At 34.1% G+C, this 19,550-nt stretch overlaps 2 protein-coding genes across 2 annotated transcripts in view; one reads left to right on the top strand and one right to left on the bottom strand.

The window, feature by feature from the left end:
* The window catches only part of LOC140438446 (uncharacterized), a 49,190-nt gene extending 33,833 nt beyond the window's left edge, over positions 1-15,357 (bottom strand). Inside the window, exons 1-2 of the mRNA XM_072528124.1 lie at positions 15,281-15,357; positions 4,141-4,302 (exon numbers count right to left, since the gene is read on the bottom strand). Coding sequence (XP_072384225.1) covers positions 4,141-4,302; positions 15,281-15,346 — 228 coding nt within the window. The 5' untranslated portion in view covers positions 15,347-15,357. The remainder of the gene's footprint in view (positions 1-4,140; positions 4,303-15,280) is intronic.
* Positions 1-19,550, top strand: part of LOC140438447 (potassium voltage-gated channel subfamily KQT member 1-like) — a 249,514-nt gene that overhangs the window by 135,618 nt on the left and 94,346 nt on the right. The gene's annotated exons all lie outside the window — the stretch shown is intronic.

Below are 19,550 nucleotides of genomic sequence, written 5' to 3'. Positions count from 1 at the left end.
TTAAAAACACATTAACTATATAGGTAGAGTACATTAACCAACGGTGCAGGAAATGCCCAATCTTGAGGAGGACTTATAATATCCTTTGTGAATTTAAAATGCGTAGGATTGCCATCATTTCACCAACGCTCCTTACAGACGCACTCCCACTGCTGAGTCCCACTTCCATTGTTGCACTTTGAGAAGATAGAATGGCGACAATAGTTTAAAACAACGTACGCCAAAAGAGAAAATGGAGTTCTATCAGAGTGTTAATCTGCCAAATACTCGACTGGCCCTAGAACGTTGACTAAAGGCCAATTGCTTCTGCTAGATTATTGAGATCTAGTGGAAGCTCCTTACTGGTCTTAGAGTATTAATATGAGACATATCGGTTCGGTGGTTAAGTGTTGATTCGTCACTTCCCGATAAGTTCGGATAAGTTGCCGCGGTCAGATAAATGAAAATTACTGAGTTCTCGGGAAGAACCGCGTTGAGAATTTAAAGCTCGACGTTTTGGCTCTCATTTTGGAGCCATTTTTAAGAGTGATGATACGGTTCCGTTCGAGTTCGGGGTCTCAATCTGCCTACTCCCCTCACTCGAGACGTACCAGTATCGTGTTTTGTATAAATACAAGAACTGTCTCTCGGCACTGAGGTCTTAATCTGCCTACTCCTCAGCGTCGAGTGAGAACCGGTCTTACCCTGTGTAGCTGCTTTTATACCATTCGTATGCGCGGTTAAAGACTTTCGGCAACATGGCGACCGTTGCTGCAGCGACCCCCCACCCCAACCCACACTGCTCAGGCCACGTCAGCGCATACCGCTCCCGCGCATACGGATGGTATAAAAGCAACCACACAGGGTAAGACCAGTTGTCAATTGACACTGAGGAGTATTCAGATTGAGACCTCAGTGCCGAGAGACAGTACTTGTATCTATACAGAACACGATACTTGTATGTCTCGAGTGAGGGGAGTAGGCAGATTGAGACCACGAACTCGAACGAAACCGTATCATCACTCTTGAAAATGGCTCCAAAATGGGAGCTGAAACGTCGAGCCTTAAGTTCTCAACAACAGCTGTATAAAAACAACAACCTACTATTATATTGTATTTTACCATGTTTTAAATAATTGTAGCTTTCATCTGATGATGCCAATGAAAATTAGCGAAATATAATGAACTTTTGAACAGAGTACACTTGACTTTCAATCAGCTGTATACCCAATTAACCTCAACCCCTTATATATATATAATATATATATATATATATATATATATATATATATATATATATATATATATATATATATATATATATATATATATATATATATATAAGAAAAAAGAAGTACTTGTGACTCGTTTGGAACAAATATATAACTGTTTTGGATGGGTTGGAGTCAATAATAGGGCTATTGGTTAACTATTTTTTTATTCTCGAGCTTTTTTAACTATTTTTTATTTTTTTTATTTGATAAGATAAAATTTCAAGAAAAATGGTTTAAAAATCTAACATCTATTCATTTTCCTTTTGAAATTAAAAAATTTTTAGCATTAGGACCTAAATTTTCTTTATGTCCTTTGTTAGTTCTAAATTAGATGTTGTTAGATCTAAATGTACAAACGTTATTACAAACTTTTTGCATAAAGAAGTCAAAGATCATTTTTTAAATAAATACTATATGCAAACTAAACTTTTTCTTAAAAACCATCCTGAAATTTATATTGTTAAAAGCGATAAAGATAACGTAACTGTTGTAATGTACAAAGAGGATTATCTACAAAAAACTGGAGAACTCTTAAATGATACTAAGTATTACACTACACTTAGAAGGAGTCCTGTTTGTACTTTGCAACAAAAAGCAAATTGTCTAGTATCTAAATTAAACATAAAGAAATTTATTGATAATAAAAAAGCAAAAGAGCTCAAAATTTATAATTCTATTGCTCCACGGTTCTATGCTCTGCCAAAAATACATAAACCAACTTTATCTATGAGACCAATTGTTTCATCTTTATGCCCTCCTAATGGACCAATAGCACAGCTCCTCACTGACATCTTAACTAATGCTTATAATTTAAACAACAATTTTTACATTAAAGATTCATTTGATTTTAGTTCTTTCATTAATAATTTCCAATTACCACAAAATTATGTTTTAGTTAGTTTTGATGTAACATCTCTTTTTACTAATTTGCCTTTAGATTTAATCATAAGTAGTGTTGAAAAACATTGGAATGAGATTTCACAACACACTAATATTGACTTATTACATTTCAAAACACTTATCAACTTTGTTTTTGATTCTAATATTTTTATATTTAATGGTGTATTTTATAAACAAATTTTTGGTAGTCCTATGGGATCTAGTCTTTCACCCATTCTAAGTAGCTATGTCATGGATGATGTTATCAGTGATTGTATCATTAATTGCACTTTTTTCATTCCTTTTATTAAGAGATATGTAGATGATTTAGTTTTGGCACTTCCTAAACACAAAATTCATGAAACAGTCAACATTTTCAACAGTCATAATCAACATATACAATTTACAGTTGAGGAAGAGGTAGATAATTCTCTACCATTCCTTGATATGAGAATTGTAAGAAATACAGACAATATGTTGAAAACCAGATGGTTCAGAAAACCCATATGTAGTAATAGATTTATAAGCTATTACTCTCACCATCCAAATAAGATGAAAATGAACCTTATAACAGGATTAAAAGAACGTGTTTTAAAACTTTCTCATCCAGATTATCTACAAGAAGATCTTCAATTATTAAAAAATATTCTAATTGAAAACTCTTATCCTCCAGATATGCTACATAGGATGCTTTTTTCTAATATTGGTAATATAAATAATTTAACACCATTTTTTGCTCAATTTTAAAACATTGTATCTAACAATCAGAACATCTATTATCATTCACTACTTTTTATACCATCATTAACACCTAAATTAATACAAACACTAAAGGTTATTGACAATATAAAAATAGCAACAAAGAACATCAAAACTATTTCATCTTTATATTCTAAAACTAAATATCCTATAGACAAATTTGAAAAAACGAATTTAGTTTACAGCATTAGTTGTACTCAGTGTGAGGCTGAATATGTTGGTGAGACCGGAAGAAATCTTTCAAATCGCATTATTTCTCACAAAAGTGATTGCAGAATTAAAAAACCATCTTGTGCTTTGGCAGAACATGTAATCGATAAAGACCATATTATGGATTTTGATAACATTAAAATTTTATGTAGTGAAAGTAATAAATTTAAAAGGACTTTTTTGGAAATGGTTTGTATTAGCAAAAATGATAATAGTTTAAACAAAAGATCAGAAATTCAAAATTTAAGCAAAATTTATAATTATATTCTTTCTTTATGATTTATATATAAAACTTGTAAAATGTCATATTTAATTCTCCATATATCTGTCACATTCTTTCAGACATCTGTCAAAGGTGAATAAATCTTCTTCTTTTTGTTACTAAACAAAAAAGAATGTTTAAACGAAATTTTACTTTTGGCAATATAATTGTCAAAAATAAAAATTTTATGTTGGCATTTATGACATTGAGGCTATTTGTAATTGGTTGCTATTTGAACTTATTTATAAATTCAATTATTTTTATATTATAAAAAAAAATGTTTTCAAAGTTATAAAAATTTTCGGAGAAACATTTATTAGATTAAAACATTTTTGTATTAAATATTTTGAAGATGTAAGCAGTAATTTTTACTTACCAAACTAATTTTTATTTGGTAAGTTAACAAAAATTGTTTTTTCTTTTTAGTTCAACCTTGTAAGTTGTAAGTATTGTAAGTATTTTGTCTTTTTTAGCTCTTGATAATAATTGTAAACACAATTGAAAGCTCGAGAATAAAAAAATAGTTAACCAATAGCCCTTTTATTGACTCCAACCCATCCAAAACAGTTATATATTTATATATATATATATATATATATATATATATTTATATAATATATATATATATATATATATATATATATATATATACATTTATATAAACCGTTCAAAAAATCATAAAAATATATAAAGAAAAGGCTTTTTATGAAAAAAAATAAAATGATTTAGGTGCAAACAGGACTAATATTGTTGTGGTAATGGTAATAAAAAACTTACCTCTATATCCTTTCCATATAAATCTTGTAACACCCAAATTGAAGCATTTATTGCAAACTGCGTTCTGTTGTATTTAAAAAAGTGGAAAGTCGCATTGGGGGCAGCTAATTTATCATTAAAATATTCAATGTGAAGATTGTCGATTATACTTTTATAATCCCCCTAAAATATCAAAATTTGTAAAAACATTACCAAATCATTTCTAGATACATAGTCTTTGTGTTATAAGATTAATATTTTGTAGTTCAACTCAGAATATTTACATCCTTCATTTTTCTACAATTTTATTAATTTTAAGTTACTTCTCTAGTTTATAACAAGGTCTTTAACCCCAGTTATCTTAAGGGTGGTGATGTATGGTTATGTTTTTTAAATCTTAATCTTCATTCACCTCATTTTCCAGTTTTTTTTCTCCCGGTAATTAAATCTCTTTGGAAATTTTTTTTGGGTCATTTGACTCAACATTAAATATATATAAATCAAATCTTCAATAAGTAATAACAACTTTAGAAACTATGCCGTCAATTTTAATCGGTACAAGTGACTTCTTCTTCTTCTTCTAATGGCGCTACAACCCTTTGTGAGTCTTGGCCTGCTTAACAATGTTCTTCCATTCTGCCCTGTCGGATACTTTCCTTCGCCACTGCCTGATGTTCATGGTTTTAAGATCCCTCTCTACATCGTCTATCCATCTTTTACGGGGCCTTCCTCTTGTTCTGTTTCCTTGGGGCTTCCATCTCTGGACTACTTTTACAGTTCGATTATCTGGCATTCTTTCTAGGTGACCAAGCCAGTTTAGTCTTTGTGATTTTACAAATCTGACAATATCTGCGCTCTGCATTAGTTCATCCAGCTCGTGGTTCATTTTAATTCTCCACGAACTATCGCTGCATTGGGTTGGTTAGTAGGTACAAGTGACTTACAGGTAAAATAAACTTACACATGGGCAAAAGGGGACTTTTTGGTCAAACACATTTGTACGGCATTTATAACTTAAGTAGATAATAGAAACCAATACATGCCAACCATTGAAATTCACAGTTTACACGAAGAGTCAAACAACAACGGAACTCGACTAATACACTTAGCCCCCTCAATGAACATGGTGATTGCCAGCACATACTTCAGGCACAAAGATATACATACACTACAGTAAAAAAAATCGACCATGTGGTGGTTAACGCAGGACACTTCAGCGACGTGATAGACGTCCGTGCAAGACGCGGGGCGAACATAGACACGGACCATTACCTACCACAAGCTAAACTAAGAGCTAGAATCTCCAATGCAAAGAAAGAAAAAGGAGTTAAAGAGGAAATATTTAAAGTAGAAGCGTTGTTGAACCCTGAGATAGCTAAGAGATTCGAGGAAAATCTCGAAAGCAAGCTGTGTCAAAGCAGTGTAGAGCCATATTGGAAGAAGTGGCAACTGAAGTTATCGGAAAGCAAAAACGTAGAAAATTAAGGTCAGACTGGTGTGATGAGGAATGCGCACAAGCAATGTAAAAAAAAATTAAGCATATAGAAGACTCCAAGGGCAAAGAACGAGACAAACAGAGGAAGAGTATAGGCAGCTGAGGCAAGAAGAAAAACGAATACCTAAAAAAAAGAAGAAAGAGCATATAGAGAGCCAACTAAAACAACTAGAGAACTATAAGGTACAAGCAGAAACGCAAAAGTTTTACTACAAGAGGATTAACCACAACAGAAAAGAATTCAAACCTAGATTATCAATCGTTAGAAATATAACAGGGGAGATCATTGGTGATCAGGACCAGATACTAGAAAGATGGACAGAAAACTTCGAGGAAAGGCTAAATATAAGAGGTGAAATAGGGCTCCACGAATTAGAAATCCAACTCGAGGACATTGACGATAAAAGAGAGAAAGATAACATCGAAACAGAGGTAGAAGTCATCCAAGCTATACAAAAATTGAAAGAAAACAAAGTTCATGGAGCAGAAGGAATTTCTTTAGAACTTTTAAAGCATGGCAAAAAAATCTGACATACTGCATATGTAGACTGGTAGAACTGATCTGGAAGCAAATAAAGTTTTTAGAAGACTGGAATGTAGGTATAATTGTACCTGTTCACAAGAAAGATGATCAAACAATATGTGACAACTACAGAGGAATAACCTTTCTAAACGTAACATACAAAATATTAGCGTATATTCTTTACGACTGACTATCGGGATATTGTGAAGACATAATAGGTAAATATCAGTGTAAGTTTCGTAAAGAAAGATCAACGACCGATCAACTATTCCTTCTAAGGCAAACTCTAGAAAAAAGATATGAGTATGGCATTGATACTCATCACCTGTTTGTTGATTTTAGATGTGCCTACGATAGTGTTGAAAGAAACGTACTGTACTAGGCCATGATAGAATTGAGCATACCAGTACACTTAGTAAAATTGGTAAAAGCGACCCTCTCAAGAGTCGAGTGTAAAGTTAGAGTGCAGAACGGAGTTTCCAGAACGTTCCAGTCTCAGATAGGACTTAGACAAGGAGACAGCCTATCATGCCTTTTATTTAATATTGCACTAGAGAAAGCGATAAGAGAATCTGGAATAATAACCAGAGGAACTATTATTAATCGCAGCGTACAATTACTAGCGTACGCCGATGACATCGACATTATTGCAAGAAGAAAGGCCCACGTGGTCGAATCATTCAAGGCTCTTGAAGCAGCAACAGTATATGAAAGTATCAAATTATATACAAGTGTAGCATTTTATTTTGAAGTCCCATCGTATATGTGTTAATTGAAATCCTCTTATATATGCATTATAATAAGGAAGAATTTTTTCAATGTTTCTTAGTTCGTATCCTTCAATTTAAAACCAAAATAATCTTTCGTTTCTTTTTAGGTCGCTGCCGTCGATAATAAATCGTTTTATTGTTTATTTATGTCACAGGCGCAAATTCTTCGATATTTCTTTGTTCAAACCGCCCGATATTGTGTTTTCAAATTAATCTACGTCTTAGTTTTCGTTGTGTTTTGTTTATTTCAGCGTTTTGCTTATTCTATTTTTTTTTGTGGTTTTCTGTTTTTGGTCCCTTTTTATGGAAATATGTAGCAGCGAAAAGTAGTTTTGTGGCATTTAATGCTTCAATAATTGTTTTGAGTGAGGATTGGAAGAATCGCCGTTTCCATCCTCGTTTTGTTTCTCCCTGTTTGTCATCCAAGGCTTTTTGGCAGTTTGGAGATGGATTTGTTCGTGTGTTCGTTACGCAGAGAGTGGAGCCCAGGTCTACCCCCAGTTAGTTGCAGTTATGGTTCCAGAACATTCAAAGTGTGATTTGGTGAATTAAGATAACTTTTGTTTCAAATTTTAAAGTAAAGACAAACATTTTTTTAAATAATAATTTGCTTTCATACAGGATAAAAAATTGTAATATTTAAAGTAGTAAATTTTATGGTTTGACTTTAGCTGTCATTTTATTTGATTAGTTTTGTTTTAAATTTAATGTTAACATATGACAGCTTGCTTTATTGTTTTCGATATTCATTTGTTTTGTTTGTTTTAAAGAAAGGTTAATCTCTGTGAGATAAGACTTGTAAGTTTATGTAGTATCTCCAACTCCTGGAGTTTGTAAACGGATGACATGTAAGTTTTTTCTGTATTTTTTTTTTTGAATTGTGACTATTAATATAGTGTTTTTATGTTCTCTATGTTTTGTAACTGTTTGTGGTAAGACACAATAAATGTTAAATTTTGTTTTTTAACATTTTGTTTATTCTTTTTTTAACAAACCCTTTTTTTGAGTTTCCATTTGAAAAAGATATGTTTTTTATGTTTAATAATTATATCTTCAGTTACAACTAGCTGGTTGTAATAGGTATAATTAGGCACCTCAAGTGGCGCCCTATATTAAATTTCTTGAGGTGTTTCCGGTTTATTTTCATTCTGTTTGTCCCAAGAGATTTATGACCCTTTATTTAATTTTTCTGTAGTTGCCCCAATCCAAAACCCTTGTCTTTTACTTATCCACGACCCCAGCTCTCCAGCAACCCCCTGAGTGCCGTTCGCATATGTTTCGATTATTTTGCTTACCCTCTCCACCCCCATAGTTTCTATTCCCCAATCTTCTACCCCCAAAATCTTACCCTATGATAGGCAAAATTTTCATTACACAAGCAGCACAAACCGAAGATCTAACGATCGGAACATATACTTTCGAAGGAGTAACGAAACTAGTAATATACAGAACTCTTATCAAGCCCATCCTCACCTACACGTCGGAAACATGAACGATGACAAAGAGCGATAAAGAACGTTTAAGATGCTTTGAACGTAAAATCCTCCGGCATATCTATGGAGGAGTTCATGAGGGCGGATTATGGCGTAGACGCTATAATTTCGAACTTTACCGCCTGTATGACAAACCTGATATTATTAGGTCCATCAAAATAAACCGGCTGCGGTGGTTAGGTCACATTAAAAGAATGAATGAGATGGAGCCGCCAAAACATATTTATAACCAAAGAATAGATGGAGTGAGAAGGAGAGGAAGACCCAGAGCACGATTTAAGGATCAGGTGGAGGAAGACTTGAGAATGTTCATCATCAATGGCGCTACAACTCTTCGTGAGTCTTTGCCGCGTTTACTATTGCCTTCCATGTTTGTCGGTCCTGTGTCAGTACTTCCCATTGTCGCACTCTCATTTTCTCTAGATCTTCTTTGACTGCATCTTTCCACCTTTTTCTAGGCCGCCCTACAGACCTTCTTCCCTCTGGCCTTTCCCAGAACATATTGTTTATAAGGCGATTGTCGTTGCTGCGTATCACATAGGGTGCCATATGAGTCTATTGGCCTTTATATATCTGACTAGATTTGAGTTTGATTTTGACTTGAGAATGTTGGTAGTACGAAACTGGAAAGCCACGGCGAAGAATAGGAGAGAATCGAGACTTATCCTTGAGCAGGCCAAGACCCACCATGGGTTGTGGAGCCAACGATGATAATGAGATAATAGAAAAATAGTGACCTGCGACCTAATGCTGTACAAAAATATTATTACCAGAAGCAGGAAAAATTTTTTATTTTTCCTGCTTCTTGCATTATTTCTTGCTCCTTCGTATTATTTTTTTGAGGGTTTTTTTTAGATGGCTTTATTTTTATTTGCACAGTAGCTCCGACGACTGAAATAGATATATAATATGTCATATCAGGTGAAAGAAAATTAAAAATCTAAACTAAAAATGTCAAAATATATAGAGTATTTCATATACAAAAAACATTGGTTGGCTATTGTATTTCCGTAATAAGATCCCCTAAAAAGTTTTTTTGTACGTCACTAAACCCTTCCATAATATATATATATATATATATATATATATATATATATATATATATATATATATATATATATATATATATATTAATGTGATATCTAGAATTTTAATTTTAAAACTTTACAAACAATATATATATATATATATATATATATATATATATATATATATATATATATATAAAACATTATTAAAATTTTTGATTGACGATTTATATCACACCTTTCAAGGTTGTTATCTCAGGTTTGTTATCTCATTTAACCCAAAATTTTCAAATTAAATATATTATGAATGTTTCTCTATGAATGGGGCAAATGGCACTACATGATCTTCCAAATATTGCTGAATATGCCAAACTGCCCCCTTGAATTCTAACAAGTTCTGTATGAACCTCTAGGGAAATGCCTGCCCACACCATTATACCACCTCCACCAAATTGAACTCTCGGAATAAAACAACATTACTGATAACGTTTACCAGCTCTTCTTCATACTCTAGGCCGTCCATCTGATGAGCATCTGTTAAATCTTGATTAATCCGTGAAAAGCACAGCACTCCAATCGTCAACACCTCAATTAAGATGTTCGCGAGCGAAGTGTAAACGTTGCCTCCGACGATCTGCTGTTAATAGAGGTCCCGTGACAGTTATTCTGGACCTTAATCCATATTCATTTAAGCGTCTTCGAATGGTATAAATGAAAACTATGTTTCTATGAACATTATTTAATCGTTAAACAAGTACTGGTGCTGATAATGTACGATCGTGTAACGCTTGTAACGTAAGAAAGCGATCTTCAACTTGGCCTGCGGTACTTCGTCTACCTTGACCTGGCTTCCTGGAGTATTATCCTGTTTCCCAAAATCTTTATATTGCATCAAACACTATACTTCGAGAAATTCCTAAAGGATTTGCGATGTAATGAATGCTCCGCCCATCATCCTGTAAAGCAACAGCTTGTGCTACTTTTTTTGGTGTCATAATTGTTTTAATGCAAGTTTTAAACAGGAGACAATACAAAAACCTATAGCCGAATTTATAATCAGGTACAGTACCACAATAAACTTAAATTAATACTTAAGGCGCGTTTTCACGGGTCGATCTGGATTGATCGATTTAGGTCGATTATAAAATCGAAAGCAAATTGAATATGTAAACCTTAATTCGACTTGGCCGTTCGGCGGAGTGAGTCGATTCGACTGAAGTAGAAAGACTGTCTACTTTTGACGGGCGATTGTCGCCGAATCGATGTCGAACGACTGGAATCGAATGTGTAAACACCTGGTCGAACGAAAACACAACGTACCCAAAGCCGAGTAGAGTACTTCTAGCGTGTATAAAGTTGTTGTTTTTAGTACGAAAAGCTGTAATTTTCGGAAAAAATGACTGAAAAATGATCAGATGCAGACATGGCAAGATTTTTGGATGCTTATCTAAACTATAATGTATTATGGAATCCACAAAACGAGTTTTATCGCAATCTACAAGCGAGGCGAGAGGCATTGCAAGCAATTTTACAACATATAAATAAACTCAATATGTCTGGAAATGGCTTGAAAAATAAAATAAAATATATTAGAACAACATACAATCGTGAATTGAGCAAAGTATTGAAATCACTAAAGAGTGGCTCTGGACCTGATTTGACTTCTAATTTGGCTTTTTATTTTTAAAAATATTCATTTTGTTGTACTAGTCCTTAATAAATCATTTATATACAGCTGTCTCCAGTGGCTAGAAATCGAAGAACTATTTGCAGTTGCAGCCCTGCTGGTAATGCTTCACGCATATTTGTATCGTTTTTTGACTTGTCTCAGCAGTTTTTTTCTAAAAGTTCTTTAAAATGAGCATTATCCATTCTTAAATGATTTCTATAAGCCTCTGGATCTTCCACAACCATTTCTTGGAGCAGGATTTGTGATGCACCATGTGTATTTCGTCTCAAAATCCACGGTCGGGTCCACCACGTTCGTTTTTTTTTTCTTTTTGGTTGATTTAGCGATTTCTTCCCAAATTGCACAACAAATTAATTGCACACCTACATTAATCATTTCACGTGACACCGTTGTGTACCACAATTAATTTAACATTAATCGCCTGTCGTGTAAACCTTGCTTTCCACAAAGATCGAATTATGCTCGAACGATCCAAATCGTTCAACCTAGATCTACCCGTGAAAACGCGCCTTAAGCCACTATTTCACATTATTAACAAAACGTATATTTAAAAGTGTTATTCGCACAAAACATCTAAACAGGTTCAACCAAGAAAAAAACGTTATCGCTAATAAGGCATAAAATTCAATTCAAACAAATTAAACAAGTTTTGATCTAAATACCAACAAAAAACAAAAAAATCTGAGTGTCCGGTTAATTTTGCACCCCAGTGTATTTTCTTTAAATTTTTGTAAGGGGTTGAGTCCTGGGTACTAAAACAATCAAGTTTGCTTAAGTTCTCGAACAACTAGAAAAATAATGCAAAGTTTTAAATTCTATAAAAATCAGAATGTTGCAATACTTGGGGCACAGCATGAGAGGGCAAAACTGCGAATTATTAAGAAATATAATGCAGGGCAAAATCAAAGGCAGAACTAGCGCAGGAAGACGTAAAATCTCGTGGCTACGAAATCCTAATGAATGGTTTGGATGCAGTTCTTCTTCTTCTTGCTTTCTATAAGATTCTGCGTATTCATTGGCAGATTATTACGCCATTAATACTAACGTATATCTACCCCACGCAACTATCAACGTGTTTCCCCCATTGTTTGTACTCACTGACAAGAACTCCTTCAGTGCGGAAACTTCAGCAAAAAAATCTGTTTTATTCTTGTTTCAGCTTCCATATAGACAGGCTAAGGATGTAAACTTTTCTCTTTGTTCTTCTTCCTCTTTCTATTCTTCTTCATTCTATTATAACATCAGTCTTCCGATCCACTTTCCCCTTTTCCTACCGAACCAGACCCTTGCCTAGGTGAGCATCGTAGGACAAGCCCTAAAACCTTCTACAAAAACACCCTTTCAGACTGCGCAGGATGTTTCGTTTTCTAATGAACTCGTTCCGGATATTCAGCGTCGAAGAGAGGGTGATTTTAGTTGGTAGGCGAGCTTACAGAGGCGCACGATGGAGACCCGAATTTAAAAAAAAAATACCTCTATGAAAGATTATCACGTCATCTTTGAATGCAGTTTAATTGGACTCTTTAGGCGCGTAACCAACAAAATTATAATTGCCAGAATGATATCCAATCTCCGATAAGAGCGGAAATTAAAGAAGGAGACTTGTTTTATTGGTAGCTAGTATCACAACCGTGTTATAACGAGAACACACATTAGTGAAGAAAATCCTTTGTGTTAATTTATAGCTAAAAGCACAGGTGTCACATGTACTAGTAGTGGTTTAATTCACCAAAACAAAAACTAAGAGGTACTAAAAAATTGTAATTGTAAAAATATCTTATTTGGGACATCGCTTAAGAGGAGATATATATATGAAATACTGCAGATCATTTTCAAGAAAGAATGTCAAAGAGATGTAGATAGAAAAACAGCTTTTTAGCTTTCGAAATTGGACTGAAATTGTAACCGTTTCAAAAGATTTAAAAGAAAATCATTATAAATTTCGATTATAATTTTTTTAAATAAAACTACTAACCCCATCTATCTGTCAAGTACCTACCTGTAGCCGACTCAAGGATTCTTGTGTAATTCCCAAATATATCCGGTAGATGAGCACATTCATCACCTTGTCACTCACGCCCAGAATCAGGCGCCATGATAGCGTCTCGCTTTTCTCTATTAAGAACGTCCAACCGTTAAGACGTGTTTTCGAAGTGGGTGTCATTTAGAGGTGAGCTAAGAAATCCTTTTCTTGTCCATATTTCAGATAGATATTTATTTTTTTAGACCCCTATTGGAGAGGTTATATTGCTGATATATTTCTAATACATGTCGCAAGATAGTATTGGTATGGAGTTATTCCAGATCATGGCCCAGTAGCGGTATCTTTTTATGGAATACCTAACCCCTCTTATCTAGGATGGTGGTGGATTGATATAGGACGTAGCCAAATCAATGGTTTATTTGGTTGACTGATTAAATAAGAAAAGAAACAGAGCAGATTAAGGTTGTACCAATTTTTATTATACCTACTTTCAAGACAACGGAAATGATTATGAACTCAAAAAAAAATGAAAATAAGGTTTATTTTCTTCATTATTCCTAGTTGATAAATAACTATATTATTTTCAATGTAAACAAATTTCGAAATTTGGGGTTAATATACATATATATTCATTTACTTTATAACTAATTCTTAATTTAATACGATACAAAGCTTTTTTGTTTATGGTAATGTAAACATGAAATGGTATTTTGGTAACCTTTTGGGATGACATAACTTTTAATGTTTTCTTTTTGTTCATTACTAAGAAATAATAAAGAATAGTTTTCTTGTAAACTTTCGATAAATCTTAATTTTTTTTACACGTCCCCTTCGAGGATAAACCAGGGGTGGCGTCCAATAATAAATTATAATTTCATATTATCTAATTGTGCTTGGATTTAAGATACGATATAGTTTCTATATGTTTAAGAAAACCCCGCCCAACACTCTTCGACAACGAGCGATTCTGGCCTTGCATATATCATTGTAGCACTCAGTGTTACAAAATAAGAAACGTACGACAACTTTTTATATAGCAAAAAGGATGTGGTGATCTCGCCAACTTTGTATAAATATGATATGATAAAAAAAACAAGAAATATTTTATAGAAACAAAACCAACTGTACAAGAAGTAAATTATTTTTTTAGTTTAATTATATAAGCGTTTGTAGCAAAATTTGATTACAAGAATAATCATCACCATCACATCAACTGCTGAACATAAGCCTCCCGTAAATAACTCCATTGCATCCGACCTTGATCATCTTCAATCCAATTGTACTGAATGCACTTGATGTCATTCGATCATCTTATTGAAGGATGTCCTTGATTATGACAATCACCGTGTCTAGGTCTCCTTTCTAACATTTGCTTGATCAATCTTCCATCTGTGACTCTGACAATATGGCCCGTTAGTTTCATTTAAGCTTTGTAATTCTTTTAACTGCGTCCGTAACACCAGTTTTTTCCTAATTATTTTATTTATAGTATAACCAAAAAAAATGAAAAAGTGGTTCACAAGCAAAATCTCAATGGAACTAAAATTAAGACTGGTCAAGTATTATGTCTTCCCGGTCTTGTTCTATGGAGCAGAGACATGAACCACAACGGAAGCCACCCTGAAGAAACTAGAATCCTTTGAGCTGTGGATATATTGCCGTATTCTTCGGATATCCTGGACAGACCACATCACTAACGTGGAAGTAATGCAGAGAATAGGCAAAAGCAAAGAAATAATCTTCACCGTAAAGAAACGGAAGCTTGAGTACTTCGGACATGTCATGAGGCATACTAAGTACCGGCTGCTACAGTTAATAGTCCAAGGAAGAATCGACAGTAGGAGGGGACCGGGAAGAAAACGACACTCATGGATGCATAACCTGCGACAATGGTTCGGACTAACATCGACCGAACTGTTCAGAGGTGCCGTAAACAAAGTCAAAATAGCCTTGTTAATAGCCAACGTCCGAAACGGATAGGGCAAAGGAAGAAGAAGAAATAACCAAAAAGTTATACACAATTTTTAAAATAATCTTTTTTGAAAACGATTTCCTGAGCGGAAATCTAAACTTTAAACAGCAGTTAAAATTTAATTCTCGTTACAGTCAATTGGGGCTTAATTCTATATAAATATAATATTTAACAGATTAATTGGTTATACATGTTTTATTACTTACGGGTTCTCCATATATACACGAAATATAGTAAAAAATTAAAAATGGTAAAAATATTTTAGGTATCATATTTGCTACTACGGAAAATATAAAACGGACACGCATTAAACTATTTGAAATAATTAAGTACATCGTTTATTTACGTAGATGTTTATCTTTCAGTGCCGCATCATGTTCGATCGACTTATTTGGAAAATTATTTTATTTTAGTTGTAAATATAAGTATGCATCTAGCATATATACGTAAGCATCTCGCAATACCCTACCTGTGATGAAGTAGGCACACACAAAGTTGACGTTGGTATCTCCTGTATTTAGTTGGACATTAGTCTATCACTTCCTCTGGTTATCCTTACTACATGTTCCTTTCACTTGTTGTTTAAAATAATACCTAGTCCATTGCTGCAATGGCCGTTTACACTACTATACAGTGTGGATATTAAGTCTTACCCCCCTTAGTGAACTCCGTTATTTAAGACAAAGATGAAAAACGCTCAGACCCGTCAATTTTTATTTTAATAGAGGTATTTTATAACATAAAAAAAATTGTCACCTCTTTCATCCCCTTCACTTGACAGCTACCTCTCAGATTTTTTAAATGGCATTGGGAGTCCTGCGATAGTTTGTTAGAAAGGGTTTGAAAAGAAGAATTCTAAAATCTATCACACTTTACTTTAACTTTAAGGATCTGTTTGTTAATAACGATTTATTGTTTGGAGATACACTTTGCGATACAAAAATACAAAAGTAGGTACACTGGTTTTGCTTTACTATGGGACATTCGGTATAACAAAATGTATTTAATTTTTATTCTTGAACGTTTATACCGAATTATTTTTTTGCAGAATAAATACTTTTGTGTCGTTAAAACATATCATGGTTAGAACAATTTTTTAAATAATCTAGTTGGCGTGTATAGTTTTTGACAACTGTCATAAAAAACAAGCAATTAGTACTGTTGATTGTAAAGAATATTGACAAGAACTTGAGATTTGGTGAGCTTTAGTGGTAAACTGTAAATTTTTAGTATTAAAAATTCAAAACAATCAACATGGCACCACCTCGTAGATTAGTAGGCAAATGTGAAGCAATTTTAATATTTAGCGAAGCAGGCTGTAACTACCATGAAGCTGTGAGAATATTTAATGAACGTTTTCCGAATCGTCCAATTGGTCGACATTACTACAGACTACTTGTCACCAAATTTTGTGAAACTGGTTCTGTCGAAAACAAGAAACGAGATGGTAGAAAAAAGATTTCTGAGGAAAAGCAAATGGATATTTTGTCCCAATTTGTAGTAAATCCATCCAGTTCAACTAGAAATGTTGCTCGCGAATGCTAAGTAAGTCACAGGACTGTTTTAAACATTTTAAAAAAGCAAAAATTTCATCCCTTTAAGATGAAAATGGTGCACCAATTGATATAGGATGATCCAGATCGACGACTGCAATAGTGTTAAACTATGGATAATAATATTTCACAAGATCCAAGTTATTTAAGATATATTTGTTTTTCCATTGAAGCTACATTCTATTTAAATGGTCATGTACATCGACAAAATGTAAGATATTGGTCTGACGAAAACCCTCGATTATTTCGAGAGTGTCATACTTAATTTCCCACTAAATGAAATATTTGGGCAGGTATACAAGAGGATCACATTATAGGCCCTTTTTTTATCGAAGCCAATTTAACGGGGGAAAGCTATCTTAATCTATTGGAAACACAAATAATTCCTGAAATTCATGATGGGCTTAGAAACAATCCAGGCGAATTCACCCAAGATATTATTTTCCAGCAAGATGGAGCTCCGCCTCATTACGATGCTGGTGTTCGAAATTTTTTAAATAATTTGTATCCGAGAAGATGGATTGGACGTCGTGGATTCATTGAATGGTCACCAAGATCACCAGATATTACTCCTCTAGATTTTTACCTATGGGGTTACTTTAAATCCAAACTGTATGGAAGCCAGTTGACGACAGTTGATGAACTCCGTCAATGAATAATCGAAGAATGTGGTAGGATTGATATGCAGACCCTACAAAGGATTAGGGAGGCAACAAAACAAAGAATCTACTTTTGCCAGGAAGTAAATGGAGAACATTTCGAGCATCTCCTGCAGTAATTTAAGTTTTCTTTAGGGTAATTTGCCAGTTCCTTTAATTTTAAAGAAGGAATTTAATACATTATTTTTTGTATATTTTTATTTTAAATAAAACCAATATGCCATAAAAATTTTCAAACTTATACATTTTTGAATTCTTCTATTCAAACCCTTTCCAACAAACTATCGCACCACCCCCATTGCTATTTAAAAAATTTGAGGGGGTAGCTATCAAGTGAAGGGGATGAAAGGGGTGGCAATTTTTTTTATGTTATAAAATACCTCTATTAGAATAAAAATTGACGGGTCCGAGCGTTTTTGATCTTTGTCTTAAATAACGGAGTTCACTAGGGGGGGTAAGACTTAATATCCACACTGTATACTAACTTGCATGCATCTCCAAGATCTCTTGAATATTACCTTCCCAACTAGTTTTTTGCACACAAAGTGTACCAATTTTTTTTCTGCATAAAATTGACGAGTTCCCTTCGTCTAGATGACACACTTCTGACGTTGAGAGTTGCAATCGTCTGGACAAGCTTTTTGGCCTCTTCTTCTTTTATCAAAGGTGATTTGAATGGGCATTGGTAAAGAAAGCGTGAAAATAGAAACTGTTTTTAAAAGTTGGGGGATGGTAATAAGAAATAATTGCAAATATATATGATATAAGCAAATAGTGTAATTGACTTTGCATTTGTATGAGATTTTGCTGTGATTAATACGTTTTTTATGAAGAATGAAGACCAGTATGGTACCTACAGTAGCGGGATAAGGAAAAGTCATATAGATTTTGTGGTATGTACAAGGAGCCAGCTAAAAGAGGTAACCAACTGTAAAGTGATAAAGGTTAAGTGTGTACCTAGTGAACACCAACTGGTGATAGTAGATGCGGAGATAAAGGTAAGGCGAAAATGAAAGCAAGTAAGTAAAGCATCAAAAAGTAAAGTGAAAGAAGTTAAACGATCTGATTTTGACAAAAGTTTTCAGTAGTAGAGTGCTGGAAGTGTTTGAGAAAAAGAAACGGTACATGGCTGGTAGGAAGCCTTGTCTTCTTCTTCACGTGCCATCTCCGCGACGGAGGTTGGCAATCATCATGGCTATTCTGATCTTAGATGCTGCTGCTCTAAATAGTTCAGTTGATGTGCAGAAAGCAAAGTTGTGGTACGAGTAAAACAGGAAGTACTAGCAAAAGATCTTATAAAGGACCTCCTAGGGACAAAGAAGCTTGGTGTTGAAACGATGAAGTGTAATAGAAGTTAAGAAAGAAGTAAGCGGCTGGAAGGAGGTCTAAAAAAGTAAAAGATAAGGATATATTCAAGGTAGCAAAAGTCATCATCTGCAAAGCTCTATGAAGAGTTGAAAACACCTGAGTAGATGAAAAGGTTGTACATTATTGCTAATGTAAGTGACAAGTCAGCAAATTACTTGACTCATGTGCGTCAGACTAAGAGTGCGGATGGAGTTAAGATCCGATGTTGAAATAAAGCAAATATGGTATAAGCACTTCAAAAAGTTGCTAAATGAAAACAACAGAGGAGAGATAGAGGATGTGGGATCCCAAATATGGAGAATTCTCTCCACACGTGTTGTCTAGGCCGTCAGGACGGTTCAGGTAGGCCATCTCCGAGTAACCTCCTGATAATGCGAGTGTTATACTTGATTGTACTTACTTGAATTTAGCTTGGGAAAAATCATCATCATCAGCAGTTTTGAGTCCACTGCTGGACATAGGCCTCCCGTAAATAATTCCAATGTATTCTATCTTGAGCACCCTGAATCCAGTTGTGCTGAATGCGCTTGATGTCATCTGATCACCTTGTTGGAGGACGTCCTCGATTACGATAAGCATTGTGTCTAGGTCTCCATTCCAGAATTTTCTTCGTCCACCTTCCATCTTTTATCTGGCAACATGCCTCACCCAGTTCCATTTCAATGTTTTAATCCTTTGAACTGCATCAGTAATACGAGTTTTTCTCCTAATTATTCTCCATCGCTCTCTATGCCACTTGTATTTTATTGATTACTTTTCTGGTAAGGTTCAATGTTTCTGCTCCATACGTTAGAACTGGGAGTACACATTGATCAAAGTCCTCCCTTTTCAAGCACATGAGAATATCTGATCTAAAAACTTCTCTTAGTTTTCCGTAAGCCGCCCATGCCAGCCCC

Source organism: Diabrotica undecimpunctata, chromosome 4 (assembly GCF_040954645.1).
Source record: "Diabrotica undecimpunctata isolate CICGRU chromosome 4, icDiaUnde3, whole genome shotgun sequence".
Lineage (NCBI taxonomy): Eukaryota > Metazoa > Arthropoda > Insecta > Coleoptera > Chrysomelidae > Diabrotica > Diabrotica undecimpunctata.
Note: the sequence above shows the minus strand (reverse complement) of the source record. Positions and strands in the feature narration are given on the sequence as shown.